We start from the raw sequence: 27,832 nt of genomic DNA on the forward strand, positions 1-27,832 counted from the left end.
TTTTAACTTCATAACAGTGTTAAAAATGTAACACTTAGAGTGTTGTTTCTTAACACATTGAAGAGTAATTTTTACACTAAACCGGGGTTATTAATTTCTAACATTCAGTGTTATTTGATGACACTCTAAAGTGTGTTTGTACAACTAAATAGATTTACTCACTTACTCTTAAAAGTGTTATTTTACACTAAAGTGTATTCATGACAGTTGTGTCACATTTGATGTTCTGAACATGCTTTTTCACTACCAGAAAAAACAAACATTTGATGAATTCATCTTTTTTAATTACAAATATCCAAGCACCATACAAGTGCACACTTACAGAGAACATAATGGTACAATATAAAGGCCATCAACTCCACCATAAGCACTTTGTAAGTCAAAAGGCTTATACATTTCAAGACTGTCTGCTTTCATCACATTTTGTGTCACTTTCAAACACGTTGTAGGCATGAAGGTGCTCACTGAAATGGTCAACCATGAGCTTGTTCACTATGAAGTAGATCACACTGTTGACTAAAAGTATGTTTTTTACTCTGCAAAACAGAGGCATTTCTTGTTCTGTACCACTGCAAATGACTAACCCGGCTCTGTACTCTACCCCGCTGATCTTTACCCAGTTCGTAGAGAAGATGTCTTTTGATACAGCGGGCAGGGCTTGGGCAAACATTTCACCACTTTCCTCATTGTCCACATTAAATGTTTTCAAAGGTCCGTACTCAATATGGTTCAAAGAAAATCCGTGAAAATCCGCCTGAAATGACTGAGGTTTCTGCATCACCACTTTGACAATCCTTATCGTGCACACTAATTAAATGCTTTTTAAAACCTGAAAATGTTGAAAACTGACGCCTACAATGATCTTGTGCACAAACTAACTTAAACCTAGTGCTTGGATAGAAACTGTGGCAGATTCGCAAATGAGTTATTAGGCACTGACTGGTAGCATGCACTGCTTGACATACAAAACATTTAAACATATTCATATGTCATTCAAAAGTTTTGCCCGCAACTCACAAACTCTTGGAGACTCATCTGTTGTGGTAGCATCAATGTTGTAGACCGTTGTCTGCAGAAAAGTGTAGAAATGGACCAGGGACTCATCATAAGACAAGTTGAACACGTAGTGGGATTTAAACAGTTCATCAAAAGCACCCAACGAGCTGGTGGCTTGGCAGAGGATGAGCTGTTTGTCAACGACGATGTAGAAGGTATCAATCGCCTTCTGGGTTCGGCCAACGGCAAGGATGTATGGTTGTTTACTCTCCCTTTCCTGCAGATATTCATTGATGGTGCAGCATGACTAAAAAGAAAAACACATATGTGTACACCTTCAGATGAATCTGGTACTTGCTGGTCTATGTAAATGTAATAAGACATTTTGTAAACTGCCCCTGTGAATGAAATAATTTGCTTCACTGGAAAAACAGTCCTCAAATAATTGGGACATACTGGCCTGCAATACCATTTATTTGGAAGGAACACAATTTAAAGGCAACAAATGGCTAGCAAGTGCATATAACTAAAAAAAAAAAAATGGTCTCGTGGAATTTTAACAAATGAGGCATATAATGTACCTTATGAAAGTGCACCATTTTCTCCACTGCAAGACTTATTTTGGTCCTCTTCCGTCCCGCTGTGGGTGGGAAGAGATAGAGAAGAAGCAGCATGGAAGCGATGTCACTGTCCCAGTCTATCAGGAGGAAAAACAAGGCATTAATGTCTAAAAGGAAAAGATGAAAATAGCTAAAAAATTCATAATATGAACAATGCATGCTGTGTAGTTTACCCGTTTCATCGTTCTCTGCAAGTTTCTCAGCAGCTTTTAGAAGTCGGCACAGCTCAGTTGTCGGAGTCAGTTGTTTGGCCTCTTTGATGACCTTGAGCTTGAATGAGGTGTCCCACTTCTCAAGCATCTTTGAGTCTGTTACACCACCAAACAGCAGGAGGAAGTCTTGATTCACCTGTTGATCACACACACACAGAAGCACACCCAGTGCATTGTTAATGGTGAGCTTGGTGATTTGATATCAGTGTGTGGTATATTAAATGAGTGTAAATCAGAATAAAGATTTTGGAAAAAGACAATCAATAAGCGAGGAAGAAGAATGATTAGGTGTTTTCATGGCTAACATCCAGCAAAACACTGGATATTTAAGAATTCGGTTTAAATAAAAGAAATATACAACTCACAAGTCCGTTGACATCTAAAAAGCGTGGAAATGTTTTGAAGACATCGGTGCTTCTTTGTGGGTCATGCACTAGGTCCTGACAATGTTGAAACGTCATCTTCATCTTCTGAAATACACTTGCTTCATCAGGGGAGTGAACAAGAAATGAAATGGCCTCCCTGCAGGCATCTCCATCAAGCTGCTGAGGCAGTGTGGTTGCTGATCTTTGGCGCTTTGGTCCTTGTGCTTGATGCACTGAGACTTCTTTGACTGGCCGTTTTGCTCAAGTCCTGGAAATGGTTTTGAGGCGCCACGCTAAATATCCAGTTCCTCTTTCCCCATCATGGAAATGCTCCTGTTACATTTAAATAAATAAACACAAATAATCACAAAACAATTTTACATAAAGTGAAAATACAGCATTGTGAAACATAAGAACAATTACTTATTTAACAGATTTTGTTTTTAATATCCTTATAACCCAAGTAGTTTCAAGTCACAGCACCATCATGATTGTTAAATTCTGAAATATTTTCACTTTTATAAACAACAGTAGTTATTTTAGAATGAAAACTACAACGCCAAAGCCCTTTACTGTAAATCTGCTGCTGTGTTTTCTTAAGGTTGAAAAACTTACATAGCCCTTTGGAGAAAAAGGATCCTTCAGTGAGGAAAGAGTAATAATTCCCAGAGCATACGTCTCCTTCTGCTGACGGGAAGGAATCCTGCTATGGAGAGAAGAAAGTCCATCTTTAATCATTTCTTTAGTACAAGAAACATTAGTTATATCATTACAAGATTACAGTCTTATTACATTTCTTTGTAATTCCTTTTTAAATCTTACCCATGTCTCTCAGTCATATCACTCGCCAATATGTTGACAAGCTGTCTCAGAGTGCGGTGCATTAGTGAATTTTCTGACTTGTACTCCTCAAAAATATCCTCTCCTCCAGGCTTCTTAAGCAAGGCATTTTCTACAATCTACTCGCATAACAGGAAAAGGGAAAATAAGTTTCAGTGTTCAATTCAGTCTATTAGAAAAAACATACCACAACATGTCTATATAGACTAAGAGTGAAAGTTCAGAGGAATGAAAAAAAACAGAAGTGTTGTGAAAGGTAAACATCTACGAAGGGAGCAAATTAATGACATTTTCATTGATAAAAAAGTGAGTTTGGAACCAAATGCTTAAACGTGACACCGTATAATTGATCGAAATCAAAATAAGACGTTTTCAGCTCTCAATTACCTCCTTTGCCGCCTCTGACACGGAAGCCTTTGTTGCAGAACTGCTCATGTTTTCTTTGCTGGATCTATTTCTGCCTGTGGTCATACCCAGTTCTCTAAGGTCACCGTCACTTGAAGGAAGTGATATGGTGTCCGTGAGGGAAGATGGTGTTGAATGATCTAGAGGAGAAATGTCTTTAAAAAGAGAGAATTTTATTAACTTAATGTGGCTTTATCCATTTAAGTATAAACATTTTAAGTAACCTTAAAGAATTCAGATTATATTTTTATTAATCTGTAACAAATTTGACCTAACCTTGACCACTGCCATGTTCCTTCCATAAAGACGGGGTCAATGTTAGGTGCACCAAATGGCCCTATCCATTAACATTGGTTTTCTTAATGACACCTACCTTCATTGGAAATGCTGTCACATACTGTCAGGCACATGTCTGGATTGGCCTCCAACAGCTCTAGAAGAACTCACAAGGCTTAAATACACAAGGGAGGTGCAGGTGATTGGACACAGGTGGAAACGATCAGGCACGGCAGACAATCACAGGGGAAGACAGGACAAGGCAGGAAGTGAAGTTACCCAGGAACACAAGAGACATGAAAACTACAAAATAAGACAAGAAGCAGACCCAAACCGTGACAAAAAAGAGGGAATGTAAGCAGATTAAGTCACCTGGAGCAAATTTGAAATCATCCTGCTTAACTCTGTTAAACTAAAAAGAATCATGTACAACCATGTTCTAACTAATGTTGATGATTCCACTATGAACTGTCATTAATGTAATATAAAATGTTAAATACAAAAGTATTTAAATAGTTCTGCCACAGATCATATTGTGCTGTGATTTGTTGTTAAATTGGCTACATATTTCATTTTGCCATCAAATGATTTACCTTCCCTGATGAATTCTGAATAGGTGAAGCCTGAGGGCAATTTGATGTACTTCTTGATACTATTGCATTTCACCTTCAGCAACATCCTGAAACTGCAGCTAGTGAAAAAAGGAAAAAACGGTTCAATCTCCTGCAAGGAGATGATAACATATGTTTCACAAACAACAGTGATGATTGTTCATCATATGCAGGAAAAAGAAAAGAAAGAAAATCAAAATATTCTGTTGGCAACATGATGCCCTGGCAACTTTTTTAGAACTTTATTCAGAAAACAAGCATTATTAAAAGTTGTTTGCTTGTCATTTTGCAGACAGACCTGTACTTTATCTTTTTAATCTGTATCACGATGTTGCTGTTTCGGCTTACTTTACACCCATTTCACAAGTAAATAACGGCGGAATTAGTTATTTTGGGTTCACACCACTTGGATAAATCCACTATTGCCCTAAACTCTATTTAAGGAACGAACATTTTAAAAAGTTGTTTGGTTGTTGTCTTGTGGAAGGACCTGATTTAGTATGAATTCAAACGTTTAACAAATCTTCATCATAATGTTTGTATTTTAGCTTAGTTTTTATCAGTTTATTGCAATAACTAAACAGCTAAATCTGAACCGCACAGGTAAAGTTACCGTTACTTGAGAAGGCTGGTTCGTTCCACCAGATGAGGTCACTAATCCAGACGTGACGCAGTTTAATTTCCCAACATATCTAGGACTTCCACAGCAGAAACATAGCTGCAGCAGTCGGTGTATCTGCCATATTAATGGCGCAGGCCTTCATTACTGACGAAAAACAAACGCGGGCGTGCACGAATCATCTTGAAACTGACGACAACGCAACGAAGAACTAGCTAGCTAACGCCACGGTTTCCCGCAGCACTTTGCAGCCTGCCGCCTTAACTACGGCGTCCCAGTCGGACTCGGACGACCTAGCTAAACAGCGCCGGTAGCCCCCCCCCCCGTCGGACGACCTAGCTAAACAGCCCCCCCCCGTCGGACGACCTAGCTAAACAGCGCCGGTAGCGCGCCCCCCCCCCCCCGTCGGACGACCTAGCTAAACAGCGCCGGTAGCCCCCCCCCCCGTCGGACGACCAACCACCCTGACTAACAAGTTTTCTGCGGGAAACCCTGAACACCTTAAGCACATTTTATATTAAAACACGCTAACGTAATTTTACCGTTTTACAGTTGCTGGACTAACTTAGTGTTAAAGAATACATTTATAAATTTGAAAATGTTTGAAAATGTTCTCTCATAGAACTTAACAATAGAACCATAGTAAAGCTAAGCACTTGTATCACATTTAAACACGCAACGTGCATTTTTACAGTACAGTATAGTACAGTTGATAAATATAAGGAAAACATGCTAAATCACTTGTTAGCTAGCTAGCAAGCAAATTCCATTAATCCACGTGTAAGCACATCGACTGCGTCACACCCACTTAACGTTAAAACATGGTTTAAATAATGACAAACAGCCTTTATAAATTGATAAATGTGGTTCTTACCTTCTTAAACGAATATCCCAATCCCACACAGCTTTCTTCTGGGCGTTTAGCTTCGTTCACTGACTGCCACGGTAAGTGAAGACAAATCCCGCTCGTCAATGAATGAGAGCGAAAAAACCGGATGTGGAAAGTAACTCAAAATAAGTGTATGCTCCGAACTCCGTGAAATGACGCCCCCCTCAGAGCTGTTAAAATAACACACAAATCAACACCCATTCACTCAGAATAATTTACACGGCGAATTTAACTCCAATCAACACTACAATTTTTGCTGGTGCAGTGTGGGTTGGGTGTGGGTCCTTGTACGTCCACGCTAGCTGCTAACTGTTTTGCGTTGAGGTGATACTTGAGGCTCGATGTGAATTCCTTGTTGCACAGCTTGCACACAACCACGCTCTTATCGAGGCTTCCATCCGTGTGTTTATCATAATAAGATTTCCCATTCACGGGGCCACCCGACACGGTCTTGTCAGCTTCTTCGTTCATGTTCACTGTGGTTTGTTGTTGTCTGAAGTCATGAACGCTAGTTGGTGCTCCAGTATAATCGGTCCTCCGAAACTCATCCAGTGAGAAACGTTCCGCGGTGCAAAAAATAAGTGTAAAAATGCGTAAAACATGTTTAATGTGTTATTTTTTGTGTAGTTAATTAATCTGAATTCACATTGTAATTAATTAATCGTAATTAACGCGCTAAAGTCCCGGCCCTAGTTTTAACAAGTACTCATTAAGCTTAACAAAAATCTAATTAGCGGCAGTGCAAATAGGTCACTTTGTTGTGTTTCAAAATGCAAAAGATTTGCTGATTTGCATCGGCTGGTTCCTGAGGGAATTCACACAGGAAAATAAAGCTGAGAGTGTTTCTATGTGAGGGAGAAAAAGTGAGAAAGGAAACGAAAGAGAGAGAGAGAGAGAGAGATTTGACCTGCACACAATCTCCGGAGAGCTTTCAGTCTGATTAGACTGGCTGGTGCTTGTTCTATAGGGGTGGGGTGGAGGGAGGGGGGGGAGGCTTGCTCCTCTCCACCCCTCGGGCCTAATTAGGACCCATGTGTGCGATACAGAGCGCTGCAGCTCTCAGACACCACGGCATGCGAGCTCACCTGCTCGGGGGGAGAAGAAAAAGAGCATGATGACAAGAAGGGGCACCGGTGGTGGTGCAGGCACACCTGGAGGTTGTGTGGGTTTAATGAATGCTTGGATAGAGAGAGAGAGACAGAGGGAGAGAGGGAGGGAGAGAGGGTCACAGAGCAAATGAAGCAAAGAACAAGGAGAGAGCAGACTTTACGCTTCCCGAGCTCTCTTTATTTGGATGTCAAACACCAAGAAATCTTCAAAGTGTTACACACGATATATCAACGGGGCCTCAGATGAAGCACTACTGAAACGGATAAAAGTACCACGCTTCTGAGGTATGGAGGTAACACAGAGAGCCGTCGCGTCCCACATTGCACTGGCAGGGAAATCGTTATTATTAGTTAAGGAAACAGGTTCTATATTTAAAGGTGAAATGGTGAATTTCTGCACTTAACTGAACAGTCTCAGGCTGCACACTCTGTCAACAGGTCCGCTTCAGATCCAACAACACTGGTGTAACCATTCGCTGGAATAGTTAGTGATTGCGTAATAATTAGGTCATATATTTACACTCAGAAGCCGTGCACGTGCATGCACTTCCTGCCACGCAGTGAACTGCAGGAGCACCGGCCAGGTGAGTTGGAAGTGAGAGCGGCTTGTGAGCAAATGTGGTTAATGGTTTGACTTTCTGCTCACAAATGCTAAAACTGATATTATTTTCTCTTGTACACACATAGCCACTGGCACATTAAATAAGAATACTGTACTCTCAAGCGTAAAATGGAAAGTGCAACCAGAAGCGTTACCTGTACCATCATGACGTGTGATGATTGGAATCACATTTACAGCGTTTACTTGTGGGAGAAATGACACAATCTCACAGATCCCTGCTTGTGTTTACGGCCTCGTATCAGTCTGGCTCTGACAGTCTTAATATTCATTTCATGTACAACCAAATCCAAACTTTTCACTGTGACATGAAGTCCCAGATTCGATCTGATAACCTGCCACGACGAGGTGCTCCCTGCTTTGTCTTTGTAATGTGATTCCTCCCGCCCACGCCCAGGCACACGGCGGCACACCTCGCACAACGCAATAAACCTCAAAGCGAATGCAACACCGGCGACGGATGTAAAAACCGCCGGTGGTCTAATCTGTGAAAAACAATAATTTTTCAGACTAGATATGAAAAGGGAGGTGAGGAACGAAATCATCAGTTTTCCAAGAGGTTCTCATTCAAGGATTGAACAGGTAATTCCACATCAAGGTCAACGTTTTCGATAAGACAAGAAAAAAAAATGTATTTGTGCTTCTGTTTCATCATGAAGGGGCTTTGTGACAAAAGTGCTGATTAAATAGTTTTGTAACAAATATATAAACTTTTTTTTGCAAACAAAGCACAGGGAACCAACTCAATTACCCGATTCATGCTGCAAAGAAGGACCCCAAAACCCTTCCACCTCGTATAGAAACTGATGAGGCCACCGCTTTGGGATACGAGGTGGTTCGCTCTTGCGTTATGGCTTTACATCTCAGATTTACCACCACAGTGCAGCAGCTTAATTCGGCTCCCTGAAGACTTCACTGACATTTTCCAAGGTCTTGCTTTCAAGCCCTGTCGTGATTAGTGAAGCAGGTTTAAGGAGGAACTAATCCCATCCCCTGGAATTTTCTTTTTTTTTTTGCTTTCTAACAAAACCAGTCAGCATATGGGGAATTAACACACAATAACTGATCCTGTGGCTAAAATGACGGCTGCATCGGGCAACATACAGGATGCTGATGCAGGCCGAACGTAACCGGCGCATAAGCAATGTCATCTTATTTTTTAGCAATGTTCATTAGTGTCACTAATGAAACTTAATACTGCTATTGCGGGTTCACTCAAAAAGGGGGGGGTCTGGAAACGGCTGATAGTTGGCTTAAAACTCGTCGCGTTTATGCATGCAAACCATTTCTGGCTGTGTGCAAATACAGAAATCCCTCTTGTGCCTTTTAAAAATATCCCTCAGACCTCTACTCCCACTTGAAGTCGTGCCCCACCATTTCATAGAACTTGACGTTGTACGGTCTGTAGAAGTCTCGCAGCTGCTCGACTGCGTCTCGGTCTATCTGCACGTGGGTCCGGCCCTTGGACTTGCCCAGGCAGCGGGGCGAGCCGCTGCTCTCCGGCTTCTTGAGGCAGGGGAAGCCCTTGGTCCGGTTGAAGTAGAAGTGCTTGTCCGTGACGATGCGCTTCAGCCCGAGGAAGTCCTGCACCCGGGCCAGCTCGCCCGCCGGGTCCGCGATGAGGCGCTCCCCGCTCACAAAGTGGATCTGAGCCAGGGGGAAGTGGCGCAGCCAGTTTTCCAGGTGCAGGGCGTACAGGCCGATCCGGATGGCGTTCCAGGAGGTGTCCACAATGCCCAGGCTCTGGTTTCTGAAGGCCAGGTCCTGGAAGCTCGCTAGGTCGGGAGTTTTGGACAGAGTCTGGGTGTAATCGGATATCGCCCGGGTGACAGGGTCTCGCACCACCGCGATGAGCTTGGTGTCTCGGGACATGACGGAGATCCGGCGCGGCGTCTCTTTGGTCACAAAGTAGCTCGGCGTCTTCTCCATGGTGAGTTGGCTCTCCAGACTCCTTGGCATTAAACTTCTGCACGGAAGAAACACAAAGGGGAAAATTCCAGTGAGAAAGGGTCTCTCGTTTCTTTAAGGTTTGAATTTCTCGCTCTACCACAAAGGCTCGATATGGAGGACGCCGCGTCCTTGCGTTCACTCCGTCGCATGGAAAACATGTGCCTATTTAGGGCAGGATGGCGAAAGTAAGTCTTCAAAGGAACGAACCCGCCCCCCCCCTACTGCTGAGAAGTTCCACTTTGGACCATGTAAATGATAATGGGATGCACGGCCACGGCAGTCTGTTGTCACGGGAGACTTGTCTCGCAGACAGCTCTCCTGTGCTTCCGCCCAGCGCAGTTCAAGAGCAATAAATCACCTCCAACGCAAACAGAACACCTGCTTTATGGCAGAGTGACTCCGTACTTCTGGGTCCGCAAACTAGGCCACAGTTGTCTTTGAAAGAGCTAAATTGATCAGATGGGTCTTCAGAGTAGACGTTTCATGTTCGGATGGAAACCTCGAAAAAGATCGAGGGCAACTTCAACCAAAGAACGTTGGGTTTTTGTTCTTTACAATTACTGAATTGATTATCCAAATATTAATAGATTAATCAATTAATTGCTCAACCCGTAAGACTACAACTCTTAGTGTGGAAATTTTGAAGCAAATTCCCAACAACAACAGGAACGATTGGTGCAGTGCTGTGTGCTGAGGTGGAACCGTGTTTTTGAGTCTTCTCTTCTTGAGTCTTTTTTCCCGCCCTTTTCCTGCGTCTCCGTGCTCCCCTTTCGTCAGTTCTAGTCTGGTTTCTCCTGTCTGAGGTTTCGGATTCCTGTGCCGTTTCCTCCCTTCATCTTAGACTCTCTATTGTCTTGTCTTTTTTGTTTTATACATTATATATTCGCCTCTTCTTCTACCGGAGCTCCGAGCTGCTGATGTCGCTGGTGCAACAATATAAAACAGTATGAAACGGGTTTGAAACGGAAAGAAAATGAAAAACACTTGAGCGTCAGATTGGTCCCGGAGGGTTGCAGATGAATTCCCTTTATTTAAAATGATGTTCTCGAGAGGTTTGTTGTAAAATAACCTGTGAAATAACCCACGGTGCGAGTGCCCACTCCAGCTTTCAGCCTGCCAACTCTGACTCATCATTGCATTTCTGCCCTATTTGCATATTGAGAATGAGACTTTAACTATTCAGAACAATAGTTTGGTCTTTATTGGTGAGAGTTGACAGACAGAGAAGCCGCGGTTTGTTTTCAAAGCAACCCTCAAAAGTCAGCGAGTTGGCATTTGACCTTTTGTCTCGCCGCCTTTGACAACTGACCATCAAACCGCAGCAATAAGCGAGGGTTCACATCTCGGAGGCACGGCTCTGGAATAAATGGGGCCTCGGGCCACAAACCGCCCCGAAAAAGGGCCAATTAGTGGGGGGTACTTCCAGTATGGTCCTACCGATAGACACCTCGTCTATAAGCTGCATGACAGCCATCGTTAGAGCGAGCGGTTGAATGTGCGCAGGATGTGAAAATGTGGAGTTTATATAATGATGCCGACGTTCCGTGAGGAAAGTGATCGAAAACGAGAGGGCCGACGTTAACAGAGGTCAGGCCTCCAAAGTTTCCTGCAGTGAAAAAGTGAAGCGAGTCGTGACGCTTGTTTACCCACCTCGAAAGATGATAGGGGGGAGAGGGCTGATTTAATGTTATTTTCACTATACTACAACTGCCAACATTTAAATGACTTGACTGTAAAGAAATTTAGAATTAATTTAGACATCTGTATTGGCCAAATATCGTCATCATCTTCGCGGCCATTTGACAGTATTTTGTTCAGTCGGACTGAAGAAAAAGCAAATATCTGCATTTCAGGCCAAAGGCCACATCTGACTGGCAAAATGTTAAGAGGCCCCAAACAAATGAAAAGGTCACATTTAAACGATTCAGGCGGATCATCACTCATCTCTTTTACAAAACAGTCTCCACGAATGTTCCCAATGCATCTCTGATTTCTTGGTAATGGTAATTTGATGGCACACACACACACACACACACACATCTGCACAGGTGACACGTGCTGTTACCTGTACCACTCCAGACCTCTGTCATAGTTCCTGTCGAAGAAGTGCGTCTCGGTGCCAGCCGCGCGCACGTCCGGGTGGATCCGTATGAACTCCAAAACCGCTCTGGTGCCTCCCTTCTTCACGCCGACTATGATGGCGTTCGGCAACTTTTTATTGCCGAACTTCAGGTTCCCCATCGGCGGGCTGGGCGTGTCGGCGCGGAGAGGCGCAGCGGGTCCCCGGTCCGACGCGTCGATGCCGCTCGGTCGCGCGTCCAGCGGCCAGACGCACGACGGGGATTTGTGAATGCGCCTTTTGGCTCCATTAGCCGGGGCGCGCTGACAGCTGGGCGTTGGATCACCTGACTTCTGCGTATCGGCAGGGAACAGAGCCCAGTAGCAGAGGCAGGACAAGAGAAGCGACAGTAGGCAAACGGAAGTCCTCGTTAGCCGGTGAGAGAAGGGAAGGATTCGACTGAAGAGGAGCACGCATGCCATCTCTCCGTGGGTATGAACAGTGCATGGCTCGGAAATGGATTTCGCGTCCCGTGCCTTCTGGTTGCTGAAGTCGCGGAGGTGGCTGACGTGTCCACTGTCTCCAGGGCCGAAAGACAACTTCTGCTGTCCCTGCACGCGGTGGTCACCACTTGCGACCCTTCACCGCGGGGCTCATGCGCGCAGTCCACCTGTGTGCCGTCCCCTCGGTTCGGCCATCGAACGGCATCCTTCTCCGGGCACTGCGTTTGGGAAGCCTGCGGGAAAAGTCACGGACGTCTCCATGGCCACCGGGCAGCATGCGCTCTCTGAGTGGTGACGGCTCCGAACCGGCCGAGCGACACTAGAATAAAGCAACGCGGTGACGTCACAGCAGCTTTGCATCCCTGTAGAGCTTCACGCGTTCGCTTTCCATCACGTGGGTTGCTCTCTTTTTGGTTAATTATACAGGATATGGCTACTGCATAGCAACCATAGAAGCTCAGTGTGTGTTTTTTTGCAGTTTTGTGAATGTTATTTCCAGGAAGATGAAACTCATTTTGAATAAGTTTAAATTTGGCTAAAGAAGCTGACGACAATGAATACACATCAGAGTTGTTTGATTCAGACATTCATAAACATTCACATCAGAATCGTTTCCTCTCTTCTGTCGAAGAGTTATATTTCTGGATACAACATAAATTATGGTTTCTTTTCATGGTTTGTCTTTGAATCAATTAGCTGCAAGTTGAGTTTTACCTGCTTTAAATCTGTCCACAACGTGCTCAACAACCACAAAAATGAACCACAATCTTCAATAATTTCACATCATTAATCCAACAATTTGGCAAACTCAATCTGCTGATGGAGGACATTTGATGAAAAGCTCATGGAAGAGTGGTGAGACTGGTGAGACTGGTCTGAACTCTCAGGTTGATACTAAACAAAATGTAGAACCTAAACATGAAGTCAACTAACAAGGAACCTCCAGCGACCAGAACCTCCTTCTTCCCTGCCGCGTAACACCTTCTTGTCTGTGTTGAGGTTGAAGTTAACATTTTTCATTATGATTGATTAAGTCATAGCAACAATTGATGGTATAGGCCCGCCCCCCAATTGGGGCAACCACAGCATGGCCGGTATGTCCTGCTTGAGGGACCTCCCCCCCCCCCTCCCCCCTCTCAGGCCCATTGTCCCTCTTGGGTTCCTCCTGACTGACACAGACGCAGACTCCCCGGACTGCAGAGACGAACGGGGAGGAGTCCAAGTGTCGCGGCGGTCTGCAATCTCAGAGGCCTCTGATTTAAGAATGATTTATAGGGGCCGGTCGCAGAGGCCCGCTCAGCAATCCGTCTGGAGAATGAGATTTTCTCCCCAGGAAGAGGGCGGGTAAATCAAACCTCGGGGCGAGGGGCCCGCGAAGCTCTGCGATCGGGCTCCGTGATTAAATGTGATAATCACCTCTGCTTGTTATTGTTATCAGGGTTGCTGAAATCAACTTAACCTTAGTTTGATTTACACAACATATGTCTTGTTTTAGGCCATTATGCAATGGCGTGTCCTCATTTATCCACTGATGCCGAAGAACAATGAGAAATAATTTATTTTAACGCCATCTTACACGGATCTAAAAGGGACACACAGCCCTGGTAGAACATAAATAAAGATGAGGCAATGGTTGGACTCGTAAGAGGAGAAAGATGTAAGCCCTTTATATTCTCAAATGAACAAAGCAATCATACACTCTGAAGAATGATGATTTTAATGGAAAAACAAACAAAGTAACCGGTGAAAGCCTTTGAAGCCACGGAATAAAGGTCACTCCATCGGCACCACCGCTGCTCGTATGTCGGAGCCAAGCGAAGGCTGAGGAGGAAGATGCAGACGACCCGGACAACTCAACTCAACAGACGGGTTGTAGGGATCACGCCCTCGGATTACCAGCCCACCCCCTCGTAGAAACAGGGTCGTGATGTGAATAAGAGACTACTCGAATGAATGAGTTACTCCTGACCGTATCTGGACCACCTCGCGTGGTCTAGGTGTCCAGATACTGTGCACATGTGACGCTGAAGACAGAAATATGAAGCAGTACATGCAGGTGCTCTGATGACAGTGAAGAGGAGAGGAGTGATGGAGAGCTGCTAAGTAAACTACCACGTCACCTCATGATTTAATTACTTTAAGAAGATCTCTACACATCAGCTGTGATATGAATCCTTCGTTTTCAATTCGATTCAGGCCGCTTAGGTCAAAGATCTGCAGCCCAACAACACAACGCTGCCCCCTGCTGGTCTGAAGTGGAAGTGAAAGCGTTCGATTTCCTTTGAGGCTTCGAAGGCGGACGAGGCAGTTGGATCGTGAAACAGTAAGTCTAATCGATATTAAGTATACATTAATCGGTTAAAGACACGTTGAATGCTGCAAGAAGTGTCAAATACGTTAAGTAGATATTAAATATCTAAAGTGCTGTAGTGTTAACAGTGACTTCATGTTCCGATTAGTACCAAGAAACGAGATGCGTCCTGTGCACACTATCAGTGAGAGTCAAATCACATGGATTTCATGTATAAATACTCAACCGATTGGTGAGTTAGGAACTATTTCGGGCTCAGTAATACATTGATGGACTACGAGCCCTTTGCCCTCATGTTCATCAGTGCGTGTTTTCATCAATGACTGATGAACATTAATGTTGCAATCGGTTGTGGAAGAGTATTTCCGCAAACTGACGCTGTTTCCGGTCTTTTTTTGGTGATCGCCGCCGAAACGAAAGTAATAACAACAAGTGCGTGTGTACGCGCGTGTGTGTGTGTGTGTGTTTGTGTGCGCGCGCCCGAGCGCACGAGAGAGAAAATCCTGATGTCTTGATATTGTGTGTGTGTGTGTGTGTGTGTGTGTGTGTGTGTGTGTGTGGCTTTCACAAACTCACTGCCTACCCTCTTACTGACGTCACCTCACGTCACTGACTACCACGGATAAGGATCATGTGACACTACAATCTGCTGCCATAGAAAGGTGTGTTTGTAAGCTGTTGTCATGAACTGACATCAAGTAATTATGGTTTCAACCTGATAAAAGTACATTCAGTAGGTATTATGCAAAGTTCAAACTGGGTCTCCAGGACCCCAACCAGAACAGAAATGTTATAGACTTCTTTTTTTTTTCAGGGAAAATGAAAAAGATTTACGTACATGTAGCCGGACAGACACTGGGGTCTCATGAGGACTTTGTAAAAAAACTCACCTATAGAAAAAGAGCAAAGATAGTGAACTCACCTGAGGAGAGCGATTGGACTATTGTCTTCTGCCCCATCGTCAGTCGTTATCAGACCGACATCGAGGCGGCGTTATCCAGCGTCCCAGGTAAACGTGCACACACCCAGACGCACATGGAAATGAGATTTTGTCTTTTAACATCAAAATATGATCTGTATTTTGTGTCCGTACCAAAGGTAAAGCATCCGGCAGGAAGCTGGTTCTGGTGGCGATGCATCACTCGTTTGACAAAGACTACGTTTTCCCAAGAACCGGCGAGGTCTGCAGTGGAGTGGACGTCCAAGCAGATTGTCTGTTTTATGATAAAAAGGGACTTTACAAGTGCCCTTCTAATAAGAAAGCAATCAAGATGGTCCGCAAAAAGGTAATGCTTTATCAAGTGAAGTATCCTTTATATATGGCCTAGTATTATTTTGCTAGTGTTGCAATCCATTGCAATATTAACTAATGTCAAATAGCATATGCACAATTACAAATGCATGGTGGGAATTTGTGTAATTCTCTTGAGTTGTTTTCTTTAATTACACTATTAACAGACATAATTCTGATTATATTATCAACTTATTATTAGTGTTATCAGTCCTTTTGTTGCATTTCAGTTCATAGTCTTGGATTGTTATGCATTTTCTGTAAATCATATCTCGTTTGCTTTATAATGATATAACCAACGCTCCCTTTCCAATATCTGTATTTAATATTTCATGTATAAAAAAATCAATTTTGTATTGACAATTTTCAATGTATTATTTTTTCCAGATGAAACTAAAAAAGCGTTTGGTTCTCTTCAAGTGGTGGAAGAGAACCAAATCATGAGGGACTCGTCAGGTGACCCCTGGTGAACTGAAGAGAACAATGACTGACTCTCACGTGAACCGTGTTAGGGATTTGATCAAGAAGAGCACAAAATGATACTTCATGTAGAAATGTTGAGGGTAGAATTGTAGTTTGTGGGATGTTAGATAGTAGTTATTACATATGAAACAATGATTTACTAGTCAAGGAATTGCGATGGGTGAGGAAATTATGAATAAAAGTATTTTATGTATTTTATGTATTGGCAAAAACAGACAGCATGTTGTAAGATATTTACTAACAACCTCAAAGTAATCCAGGTGACATTTTAGCTTCCTTTTATGTAATTAGTCAATTAGTTTATGAATGAATGAATTAATGAATGTATTTTTTCGAACATGTATAAAAGAAATGTATGTGACTATTTATACATACTCTACTCCTCTTTTTTAAAGAGCAGAATGACAAAGCCAAGACATAACAACACACCATACATTCATTCACAAAAAGTGGGAAGAAGTACAATAGTTTTTTGGATTTCCCAACCCTTTTTATCTGCTCCTCAGTTTGTATTTGCACAGATAACCTCTCTACATAATACACCTATATACATATATACCACATATACACTTCATAAATATACATATAAATATATAATCACCAAAAGATAAATATATACAAATATCCCTGTAAATATACATATATATAAACATATACATAAACTAACCCCAAAAGTATTTATATACCATATATGAAGTTCAATACAATATAACAATCAACCCTATTCTACTCAAATAAGAAGCTTTAATTAGATTAGTTTAAGGGTTGGTGTAATGCTCAATTCGGGGAGAAGGTTACCAATAGTAGGTTCAGGCGAGTCTACCCCCACAACGACAAGAGTCGATCAAACGACACCCCGCTGCAGTGACCACGGACGGGTTCACATCGGGCCTGTTGTTCTGTGTCGACTGTCTACAACCGAAGAACCAAGAAAAATCTCAATAGTGTCCTCTCCTCTGTTCTACAAACCACAGAAACATCCTGTGCAACAGCCGTCTAGGTCAAAACCAGTTCAGACCAGGGTGTAGGGTAATGGGAAAGTGGGCCGTACGACCAAATAAGGCAACACCAGTGTTGCTGTGCTTTTGCTTCCAAACTATTGCAGGGTGACAAAGGAACTGAAAGTAAAACGGGACTTTGTGAGAAGTAAAACGGGACTTTGTGAGAAGGGGGGGGAATAAAAGAGGTCACAGTTTGACAGCAGACAGACTCTTTATATAGTATATATATTTATATAGTATTTTGATTATGAATTGTTAATTTGTTTTTCCCAGTTAGTGCCTTTTTGTTTCGTCCTACATAAAACAACTGTTACTGTGCCTTTGTCACGGATCGGTAGTGTTGTTACCTCCAACTCTCCTGCTTCGAAGCTTGTGTCGAAATATGAACCAGTGCAAGGTGAAGCAAATGTATCGGTGCTTGGTTCGTTCGCAGCTGATCACGTGATCAGTGACGTCTGAAGCTTCGTTCCGACGCACAGTCACGTGACCCCTTCGATTTGATTCAAATGGGTGCGAAACTATGGGGCGCCGTTTGTAAAATGCTTTACATATTTTATGTATTTACATGATTTTGACTCCAAATGTTTGAAAAAGCGACATGTGAATATTGTCCTGCTTTTTTTATACATATGATGATGCTAAATGTATGAAAATGGTGCAGGATTTTAGAACGTGCTACATTTTACAAACGGCGCCCCATACGAAACAGGTATCGGGCTTGGCTGTCTGATAGTCAAAGTCAGTGTTGTTGTGAGTAGCAAAGAGCAAATTTACAATGGAACCTTTTGGCAAAGAGAGGTCGCTCCGTGATGTGGGAGCACTTTGATTTCCTCTTACAAGGTTAGCAATAAGAAGGCCAAGTCTGTCCTTTGTATTGTGTGATTATTAATCAGTTATGGATGTTTATTATATCTCAATAAAAATCAATAATTTAATGCCCCATCCCATGTGTCCACAAGCACCTCAATGTCCAGTCATAACAAACCTGTACAATCACTGCCCCACTGAGCTTTCCTCTGTAAATCACTTCCCACATTCCAGATAAGTCCCTATGACTGCCATGAAGTGCACATGCAGTAGGAAGCACTTGCTGGTATTTTAAATTATATTGCTTACATAACTATACTATATATATATATATATATATATATATATATCTTCTATTAATTCTACTGCTAGTATGATCACAAACATACATGCACAAAGGTGCAGAAAGACACAAATAAGTGTTTGTTCCACTTCTTCCCAATGTACAAAGAATTGAAAAACACAAACAAGGACACAATTCAAACCTGAATAACAATAGTTGTATTCATATAGGAATCCATGTATTTATTAATGATTTATTGGTTCAACCTTTCATAATCATGTTCAACCCACAGAGACTGGGCGAAAATATACTGGTAGTGTATTTGAAACATGCACTACACGTATCCAACAGCAGAGGTCATCATAGAGTTTGCAAAGCATTGAATGAATGAACCTTTTTCCGATACAATTGGCTGGAAAGCTTCACTGGTTCAGAAAGCTTCACTTTGCCATCACTACGGATCGGGTGCTGGTGCAGGCGGAAGGCAGGACTCAGATGCAGGATTCTTCTTAACGTGCTCTTTATTTGCAACCAAACCAGGACAACGTGCACCACCGACGAGTAACATGGACAATGACGCGACAAAGGACAACTGGCACACAGGGCTTAAATACACAAGGGAGGTGCAGGTGATTGGACACAGGTGGAAGCAATCAGGCAATCACAGGACAGGAAGTGAAGTTACCCAGAGACACGAGACACAAGAAAGCTACAAAATAAGACAAGCAGACCCAAACCGTGACAGCCCTAAACTGGGGGTCCTTTTAATGCCAGTACAGGTGGGCATAAAGTAGGCTTACAGGTGGTGGCCCACGAGGTGGAAGGCTCCCTCAGTTTATTTTGCTTGTTTGCTGTGTTCTAATTCCTTTTGATTTGCTGTGTTTTGTTCCCTTTGGTGGCCCCCTTGTCCCTTTTCACTCCCCCACCCCTGTGGGCCTCTCGGGTAGTCACCTCATACTGGTAGAGTACCTCAGTATAGTAACCTTTTTTTAAAGCATAGAGTATATTTTTTAATAAAACAAACCAACATTTTTGGACTGACCATCTTTTTAAATATTAAACGTACCTGTAAATAAAAAAATGGCATTGTTACAAAACTTGAACTTCACCTCTCTGCTCCTTTTTATTATAACTAATATTCTTTGGGTGAGAGTCCCAAAGTGGCGTTGTCACCCTTGTGATCAGGCGAACAGCCGCCCCGGTTACAACGAGTACGTAGTATGTTTGGCAGTAACACAGTTGTTGAACAATATAAATATTTAATCTAAATGTATATGTAAATGTTAAATATAAATATAAATGTTAAATGTTATATATAAATGTTAAATGTAAATCTAAATGTTACATCTAAATGTTTGTCACGGTTTGTCACATGTCTTGTTTTATTGTAGTTTCATGTTTCATGTGTCCCTGGGGTAACTTCACTTCCTGCCATGTCCTGTGATTGTCTGATTGTGTCCACCTGTGTCCAATCACCTGCACCTCCCTTGTGGATTTAAAGCCTTGTGTGCCTGGTGTCCCATGTCGCGTCATTGGTGCACGTCAGTCTGCGATCTTCGATTCATTAAAGAGCACTTGTTTGGAAATTCGGAGTCCTCTCTGCGCCTATTAGTGATGGCAAAGTGAAGCTTTCTGAACCAGTGAAGCTTTCCAGCCAATTGCATCGGAAAAAGGTTCATTCATTCAATTCATCGCAAACTCTATGATGACCTCTGCTGTTGAAAACTTGTAGTGCATGTTTCAAATAGCCTACCAGTGTATTTTGGCCCAGTCTCTGTGGGTTGAACATGATTATGAAAAGTTGAACCAATAAATAATAAATACATGGATTCCTATATGAATGAAACTATTGTTTTTCAGGTTTGAATTGTGTCCTTGTTTGTGTATTTCAAGTCTCTGTACATTGGGAAGAAGTGGAACAAACACTTATCTATGTGTCTTTCTGCACCTTTGTGCATGTATGTTTGTGATCATAGTAGCAGAAGAAATATATGTCTATATATATATATATATCTATATAGTATAGAATTATATGTAAGCAATATAATTTAAAATACCAGCAAGTGCTTCCTACTGCATGTGCAGTTCATGGCAGTCATAGGGACTTATGTGAATTGTTTGAATGTGGGAAGTGATTTACAGAGGAAAGGTCAGTGGGGCAGTGATTGTGCTTTTGGACAGGTTTGTTATGACAGGATATTGAGGTGCTTGTGGACACATGGGATGGGGCATGACATTATTATTATTTTTTTATTGAGAAACACAATTTTCTCCGCAGTATTGGGGTTGAGTCGGTTTCTTTATGTAGATACTATTTCCCCCGCCTTAGAAAAAGCGCGCTCACACGGCACGGATGAGGCAGGGATGCTCAAAAGATTACATGCTAATACAAATAGATGTGGCTACGCATGTTTGTGTTTGACCCAATATTCTAGCGGGCCTTCACTCCATGGAATGTTTGGCCTAGCCAAATATCTGGTGGTGTCCACAGTGGCATTGGCTGCCGCACTTCTCACCGTCCTCTTCTCAAATACTTGCAGTCCTGAAATGGTATAGGAATGCATTAAGATGTATATTATACATATAAACAATATACTGACAGTAGGTCGTTACCTGAGGAATCAGACGCTGAAGGTGAATTTGTCAATTTCTCTCCTTTCATCCTCGTTCTTTGCCGCCAGCTCCTCATCACGCTCCATCCGATGCTCTTCTTCTTCAGTCGCTTCATGGCTTTAGAGAACGTGATGTCTAATCACGTTACATTAGCACAGTAGAGGACCATGTAACATTTTTAAGGCAAACCCGAGCACCGGGAGAAAACCAAATGACTTACGTCAATACGATGTCTATGTTACATTAGCCCAGTAGAGGACCATGTAACATTACTTTTCACCTTCATTAAGAAGGCCCCTTGGAGAAATTGCTTTCTGCCATTGACTAAACAGTGGGCTCCCTCAGTTTGCTACAAAATTCTATTTCTTCCTCGAATTTGTTAATTTCTCTTCTTTCGTCCTCGTTCTTTGCCGCCAGCTCCTCAATACGCTCCATCCGATGCTCTTCATCTTTAGTCGCTTCATGGAGCTTCTTAAGAGCCAAGAGTAAGTCGTTCTTCCGTGCCATGAGGATGTATCTCTGCATTAGCAGGTTGTGGTGGTCATCAGTCAACTTGTCCTTTCCCTGAAGGGTGCTACAGATTTCCCTAACCTGGCCCTGAAGGATGTGTATTTCAGCGTTCACGGCTGTGTTCTCTAACATTATTGCCTTGTTCATTTCCTCATAAGGCTGTTCTTCTAATAACTTCTTTTCCAGGGCCCGATGTTGCTTTTTTAGATTCTCATTCTCTCTGGCTGTAACTTTTATGGCCGTCTTCATTTCATTGTAGTTTGTCTTAAAGGCTTCCACATCCTCGAGACTGCTCATTAGAGCGAAGATCTTTTCTTTCCATTCAGTGTTATAATACTGCAAGTAGTCAATTCTTGTTTTCACAAGGCGATACTCTGTCTTGCAGCCGCTTTCCCTGAGGAGTTTGTCGGAGGCCACATTGTGAGCCTTAATCAACTGTTGCCGCTGCTCCAACAGAACCTTCTCTTGGGATTCCGCTTCAACCATGCAGCTCCCAAGAGACGTGAGCTCTTCATTGATGTCCTGGATTTTCTGTCTTAAACAGTCGTTTTGTCTCTCCAAACTGTCCTTTTTGGGAATTGTTTTGTCCCGCTCATCACGCAGGATCTTCTCTTTTTGGACCAGAGGCTGGAGTTCCCGCTTTAGGTCCGCATTTTCAGACAACAGGTCTACGTATTCTGCATTAATTACCTCTAATTCTGCGGAGAGTTGTAGAACCTGTACGTTTAAATCCTCTATCTTTTTGTTCAGCTCATCATTCTGACATTGCTGATCCTCGTGATACAAGCGAGCCCTGCTTCTTGTGGTTTCCAAGTCAGCCAGCAAAGATTCTACAGTCTCCTTTTTTATTCTAAGCTGATCGACATGCTTTTCATCAACCTCGGACACATGTTCAAGTTCATTGCTTAGATTTTTCAGTTCAGTCTCAAGGAACCTAATTCTACTGTCGTGCTCGTGGTTCTCTTTTGACATGAATTCAGTGTCTGCCTCCGTTGTCGTTCCATTTTCTCCATTTTTTTCCACAGGTGAAGCAGTGGGCTGCTGTTTAGACGCCCGCGGAGCAGTTTGGGTTTGGGTGTTTTGCTCGGGGACATTGAGCGGCTTGCCACCCTGCGCTGCCCGGCCCACCCTCCGGTTGCGAAACAGGTTTAATTTTTCCTTGAAATTGGCAAAATTTCTGTTACTGTCCTCGTTCTCTGCCACCGCCGCCTTAACAAGCTCCTTCAGAGGCACTTCTTCAGCAGCCGTTTCATCGAGCTTCCGTTGCTTGATGCAGCTATCCATTAGCAGTACACCAGTACACTTGTCCTGTCCCTGACTGGTGCTCGCCCTTTCCTCAACCCGGCGCCGAAGGATGCAGTTTTCAGCCTCCATGGTTGTGATCTCTAACATTATTGCCTTGTTTTTCTGTTCTGTTGAGAACTTCTTTTCCAGGGCCCAATGTTGCTTTTTCAGATTCTCATTCTCTCTGGCTGCAACTTTATTATCCGTCTGCATTGCTTTGTAGTTTGTCTTAAAGGCTTCCAGATCCTTGAGACTGTTCATTAGAGCGGAGATCTTTTCACTATATTCAATGTTACTTTGCTGCAAGTTGTCATTTTGTCTCTTCTGCAGGTCATACTCTAACTTCCAGACTTCTTCCCTGAGGAGTTTGTCGGAGGCCACATTGTGAGCCTTAATCAACTGTTGCTGCTGCTCCAACAGAACCTTCTCCCGGGATTTCTCTTCAACCACGCAGCTCTCAAAAGAATTTGTGTAGGAGAGCGGTTTTTTGAGGTCCTGGTTTGGCTGTCCTAAACAGTCGTTTTCTTCATTTAATGATGTTTTCTCTTGGTAGATTTTTTCTACATATTGATGATTTTTAATCTCATCAATAAGAGTCTTCACCGTTTTCTGAAGTGTTTCACACAAAGTCTGGGGAGCATTGGAGTTCTCCGGCAGGCTCATATCATCTGCGCTGAACATTTCAGTTGACAATGATCGTCCCTCGTGTAAAAGGGTGTTTGCTTCAGCCATTTCACTTTTTTAAATTTAAATGTTGGTTAAAATACTTGTTTACACGATACAACTTAAAAACAGTTGTATTGTTCAAAAGATTGAACAATGAACTGATTTATGATGAAGAACAGAACAGAGTGTGTGCTTATCTGAAGAATCCCAGTGAAGTGATGATGATGACGCGATGATGACGCGTGGAATGTTGTTGACATCAAAGCATCCCGTGACTTCACTGCTGGAATGGAATGACGTAGCCTTGTGCGATGGCCCGGATGCAGCCACACACGTGACGTTACGCATGTGCGTGAATACAAACACCGTTTAATGTTTCTTGTAATTTGTCTTGCACATTGTTTAGCATTTGATTTTATGCTCTCAATCGTTCTGTTTATATATTTATTTGGCAATAATACTCAGACACGGTTTACTTCTCATTAAAACATTTATTTATCACTGACTGGTTGAAGTGCACACGATCTAGTTCGTGTTGTGCATTATTCACATTGATAAATAGTTCGTTCTGTGAGTTTAAGTTACCGCTGTGTTGCTGAGGACTGGAGGACTGGAGCTTCAGATGATGTTCGGCTGGTTCCGTTGGGGTCCGCGTGAATTAAGGTCCGGCGTGCCGCTTCAACTGAAACTTTAGTTCCGCTTGCCGCTACCAACCAACAGATTAATTGTGGGGGGGGAGTTGAATGGTTTGTGTTGGTATATTATTTTCGAATTTCTTATCCCCTTTCTTAGATGTATTATTTATGTTTAAATATACACGTATTGTTAGTGTACGTATTGATTTTTGTTGTTGTATTGTGAAGTTTGTTGTTTTTGTATTCCCTTATGTGTTAATGTGGACTAGTCCGTTTGTATAAATGTGTCGCTGAAGTTTGACTTTGGGAGGTCAGTTCAGTTTGTTTCTACTTGTACGCAGTTTTTTGAGTGTAGTTTGTTCTGTATTTTGGGGAAAGATTTCCATGACCCTCATTCCTTGGTTGCAACAACAAGGAACTACATCTCCATTAGTGTTAATTTTGGCAGCTAGTTTTGATTTAGTCTTCGTCTTTTAGACAAAAATGCATGTTATTTGTAGTCACATTTAGTCATTTAAATCCAAACTAATTACATTTTAGTCTAGTTTTAGTCACATTTAATAGGCACATTAAACTCATTTTCTTCCCGTCTCAGGCCCAGACCCCCTGTGTTGTGTCTACAACTACATAATAGTAGCTTACAGTACTTAGGTTGTCCATTAGATATCCCTCCTAGGATGGGACCATAGCAGGGGGGGCCACAATGGGTTCTAAAAAAACAGAGGGGCCAAGAACAAATGGATGAAGTGTTTGTGTGAGCTGATATAAATGACATGTGAAAAATCATTACATCAAAGGATCTGGCTTTTAACAAGTAGCAAAGCATTTATTTGCCTGGATATATAACAGATTTGCAAGGGTGTAAAGCTCCATGACAACCAGAGACCTAAACGCAGCACGTTGTTGTCTTTCTCTGTTTACTCGCAATACTTTTGACACGACCAAAGGGAACTTTATGGTCCTTTATTGTTTCCAGTGTGCAATTGCTTGTCCCAAAAAAGAGACCCTTTAACGTGCTACAATCGGTGCAATACATTATTTTTTGGGCTGGATCATGAACCACCCATTCTCAACCGGACCCCTACTTTTAGTGAACAGTCTTTTCTTTGTCTCCTCTTTATTTTTGGGTTTCTTGTCTATTTTTGGGACATATTTCTATGACCATTTATTCCTTGGTTGCTTGGTTCCTCACAAGTGGTGTCAGAAGTGGGATATAGCCAGTAGGGGGGCATAGTTTCCCATCATATATATTTTTTCTCTCTCTCTATCGCTCCGCTCTTGTCCCTGAGATGGAGAAACTCTGTATGCCATGAGCCGGGGAGGACGGAAAGCAGCCTCAAAGCCTGTTTTGGCAGAGACACACGAGGAAGTATTCCAGGAAGCAACAGAGATGGAGGATGCTTAGTTCAATACAATACAATACAATCTGTTAATGTACAAATGTCAGCTGTCTATTACGGAATCTTACAGACACAAACCACACTGATGGCACAAAGAAGAGTTAAAGCCCCGTTATTATTGGACGTGGCTACAATCCGGTCACCATGGTGCCGACATGCCCAAGGTGTATTGGGTGCGCGCTCCTTTAGCTTGACGCACGCTGCTGATCTTGAATCTAGAATCTATTGCTCTGCCTTGAGCTCCCGGATGTTCTGGTTGAATATTTTGCAATTTTGCAAATTCTTTTGCGGCTGATTTTTTCCCAGTTGAATATTTTAACGTTGAATTTTTTGTGGTTGAATTTTTTGCTGTATTTTGCCGTTGAAAAACATTCAAATACATAATTTCAATGCATAAATGTTCAGTGGTAGAAATTCAATCACCTTTTTCTTTCCAAACCTGATGACACAGATTTACTTGACACCATAATTTACTTCCATACCAATATCTACAGGCCGGCAACGCGACACCTCCCCCTGCTGGTCAGACCGCAGCAATGCAGCTCTATTCCAAAACATCTGAAGTGAAAGTGAAAACAAAGACTTTTCCTTGGATTTTCTTTCAACCTTGAGAGGCGGACGAGGCACACAAAGACAACAATTAGATCGTGAAACAGTAAGTCTTATCTATATAGAGTATACATTAAATGATTAAAGACAATGTGAATACTACACAGCTATGTCTTGGTTAAGTGGTGATCAAATTTTGGATTTGAAAAGAACCTCAAAGCCTTTTAGGTAGCTGTGGGTTGATAATGGGAAAAATAAGTCCCCTTTGTGTTAACATTGACTTTACCTGCTCTTTGGGAGTAAGTGCGTCAGTGTATGTTTTAGACAAACATAGAATTATATTTAAAAACATTAAATATTGCAAGTGTTAACAATCATTTTAGGTTTCCGTTAAACCTCTTCTGAACAAACAAGATTTGAGCTGCGTACAAAGACGTGTCGACACCACCCAGATAAGGAACATGTGACACTACAGTCTGCTGCCATAGAAACGTGTGTCTCTCAACTGTCACTGTCATGAGTAATCAGTAATTATGGTTTCAACCTGATAAAAGTACATTCAGTAGGTATTATGCAAAGTTCAAACTGGGTCTCCAGGACCCCAAACAGAACAGAAATGTTAAGTTAGACTCAATTTCCAACACAAATTTCTTTTTTTTCAGGCAAAATGACAAAGATTTACGTACATGTAGCCGGACAGACACTGGGGTCTCATGAGGACTTTGTAAAAAAACTCACCAATAGAAAAAGAGCAAAGATAGTGAACTCACCTGAGGAGAGCGATTGGACTATTGTCTTCTGCCCCATCGTCAGTCGTTATCAGACCGACATCGAGGCGGCGTTATCCAGCGTCCCAGGTAAACGTGCACACACCCAGACGCACATGGAAATGAGATTTTGTCTTTTGTCTTTTAACATCAAAATATGATCTGTATTTTGTGCCCGTACCAAAGGTGAAGCATCCGGCAGGAAGCTGGTTCTGGTGGCGATGCATCACTCGTTTGACAAAGACTACGTTTTCCCAAGAACCGGCGAGGTCTGCAGTGGAGTGGACGTCCAAGCAGATTGTCTGTTTTATGATAAAAAGGGACTTTACAAGTGCCCTTCTAATAAGAAAGCAATCAAGATGGTCCGCGACAAGGTAATGACTAACATTATTATTAACTCATTCTCAAGCAACCCAGATAAGATTTACAGAAAATGCATGATAACGATGAAATAAGACCATGAACTGAAATAGGTTTGTATAACTGTTAATAGGATTTTCAGAATACAATCAGAATGAGAATAGCTGTGTAATTGAAGAAAAAAAAAAAAGTCACAAGATAAATACACAAATTCCCACCATGCATTTGTTATTGTGCATATGCTATTTAACATACCCAACACTCCCCTTCCAATATATGTATTTCATATTTTATGTATAACAAATCAATTTTGTATTGACGATGTTGTATTTATTTATTTTTCCCAGCTGGAGACTCGTGGAGGTTGTTGCTTCACATTTTAAAGTGTGGAAGAAGAGCCATCTGACAAATTATTAAATCCAGAGTGACACGTCAGGTGGCCTCTGGTGAACTGAAGAGAACAACTCAACCGGCCCCTCACGTGAACCTCCTCTTACTTATGGTTCAACTACATGTACATGATCACAGCACGTCACTCGGCGCTGTCCATTATTTATTTTATATGTAACTGTAGGCTTGTAGGATCCACAATAAAGGAATCTCATGTCGTCCTCCTGCTGTTGTCCTTGGGATCTGGACTCACTTTCGTGCCACAGCTAACGGCGCTAACGGCGCTAACAGTGCACACAATGTTTTTCCACACATTCTGCCAGCGGTTATGAGTGTTGTGCAAAAACAGCGGCCACCAGCTGACCAGCTGACCATGCACTAACGTGCACTAACATGCCCTAACGTGCAC

General features: G+C 42.4%; 2 protein-coding genes and 1 long non-coding RNA gene across 6 annotated transcripts; 1 reads left to right on the plus strand and 2 right to left on the minus strand.

The window, feature by feature from the left end:
- Nucleotides 1-304: 304 nt before the first annotated feature.
- On the minus strand, nt 305-6,544 carry LOC119212687 (uncharacterized). Of its 4 annotated transcripts, XR_009942883.1 has the most exons (10): nt 4,939-5,226; nt 4,308-4,405; nt 3,812-3,889; nt 3,421-3,593; nt 3,016-3,152; nt 2,809-2,899; nt 2,194-2,526; nt 1,790-1,964; nt 1,578-1,693; nt 311-1,303 (listed from the first exon to the last, which is right to left on the minus strand). XR_009942883.1 is itself a non-coding variant. In XM_037463392.2 (6 exons), the coding sequence occupies exons 3-6, from the start codon at nt 2,293-2,295 to the stop codon at nt 983-985; spliced, it is 714 nt and encodes a 237-aa protein (XP_037319289.2). In that variant the 5' UTR covers nt 2,296-2,526; nt 2,809-2,899; nt 3,016-3,255; the 3' UTR covers nt 328-982. The 4 variants fall into 4 exon arrangements, 1 of the variants encoding a protein (XP_037319289.2); XR_009942884.1 differs by lacking the exon at nt 4,939-5,226 and adding an exon at nt 5,819-6,544 and having other exon boundaries at nt 305-1,303; nt 3,812-4,405; XR_005119823.2 differs by having other exon boundaries at nt 313-1,303; nt 3,812-5,226.
- A 564-nt stretch (nt 6,545-7,108) lies between these two features.
- On the minus strand, nt 7,109-12,846 carry LOC119212656 (heparan sulfate glucosamine 3-O-sulfotransferase 2-like). The gene is made up of 2 exons (XM_037463345.2): nt 11,577-12,846; nt 7,109-9,527 (listed from the first exon to the last, which is right to left on the minus strand). The coding sequence occupies exons 1-2, from the start codon at nt 12,050-12,052 to the stop codon at nt 8,909-8,911; spliced, it is 1,095 nt and encodes a 364-aa protein (XP_037319242.1). The 5' UTR covers nt 12,053-12,846; the 3' UTR covers nt 7,109-8,908.
- A 13,050-nt stretch (nt 12,847-25,896) lies between these two features.
- LOC119212711 (uncharacterized) lies at nt 25,897-27,644 on the plus strand. Its single transcript, XR_005119827.2, has 4 exons — nt 25,897-26,012; nt 26,569-26,763; nt 26,860-27,047; nt 27,381-27,644. It is a non-coding gene; the product is annotated as an uncharacterized LOC119212711 (long non-coding RNA).
- Nucleotides 27,645-27,832: the final 188 nt, after the last annotated feature.

Source organism: Pungitius pungitius, chromosome 21 (assembly GCF_949316345.1).
Source record: "Pungitius pungitius chromosome 21, fPunPun2.1, whole genome shotgun sequence".
Classification (NCBI taxonomy): Eukaryota; Metazoa; Chordata; class Actinopteri; order Perciformes; family Gasterosteidae; genus Pungitius; species Pungitius pungitius.

Coding starts and splice junctions, on each gene's coding strand:
- LOC119212656 (XM_037463345.2), bottom strand. CDS start 12,052: ATGGCATGCGTGCTCCTCTTCAGTCGAATCCTTCCCTTCTCTCACCGG. Junction 9,528..11,576: donor AGAGGTCTGGAGTGGTACAG/GTAACAGCACGT, acceptor TCTTCCGTGCAG/AAGTTTAATGCCAAGGAGTC.
- LOC119212687 (XM_037463392.2), bottom strand. CDS start 2,295: ATGAAGATGACGTTTCAACATTGTCAGGACCTAGTGCATGACCCACAA. Junction 1,965..2,193: donor TTTTAGATGTCAACGGACTT/GTGAGTTGTATA, acceptor TGTGATCAACAG/GTGAATCAAGACTTCCTCCT. Junction 1,694..1,789: donor TGCAGAGAACGATGAAACGG/GTAAACTACACA, acceptor TCCTCCTGATAG/ACTGGGACAGTGACATCGCT.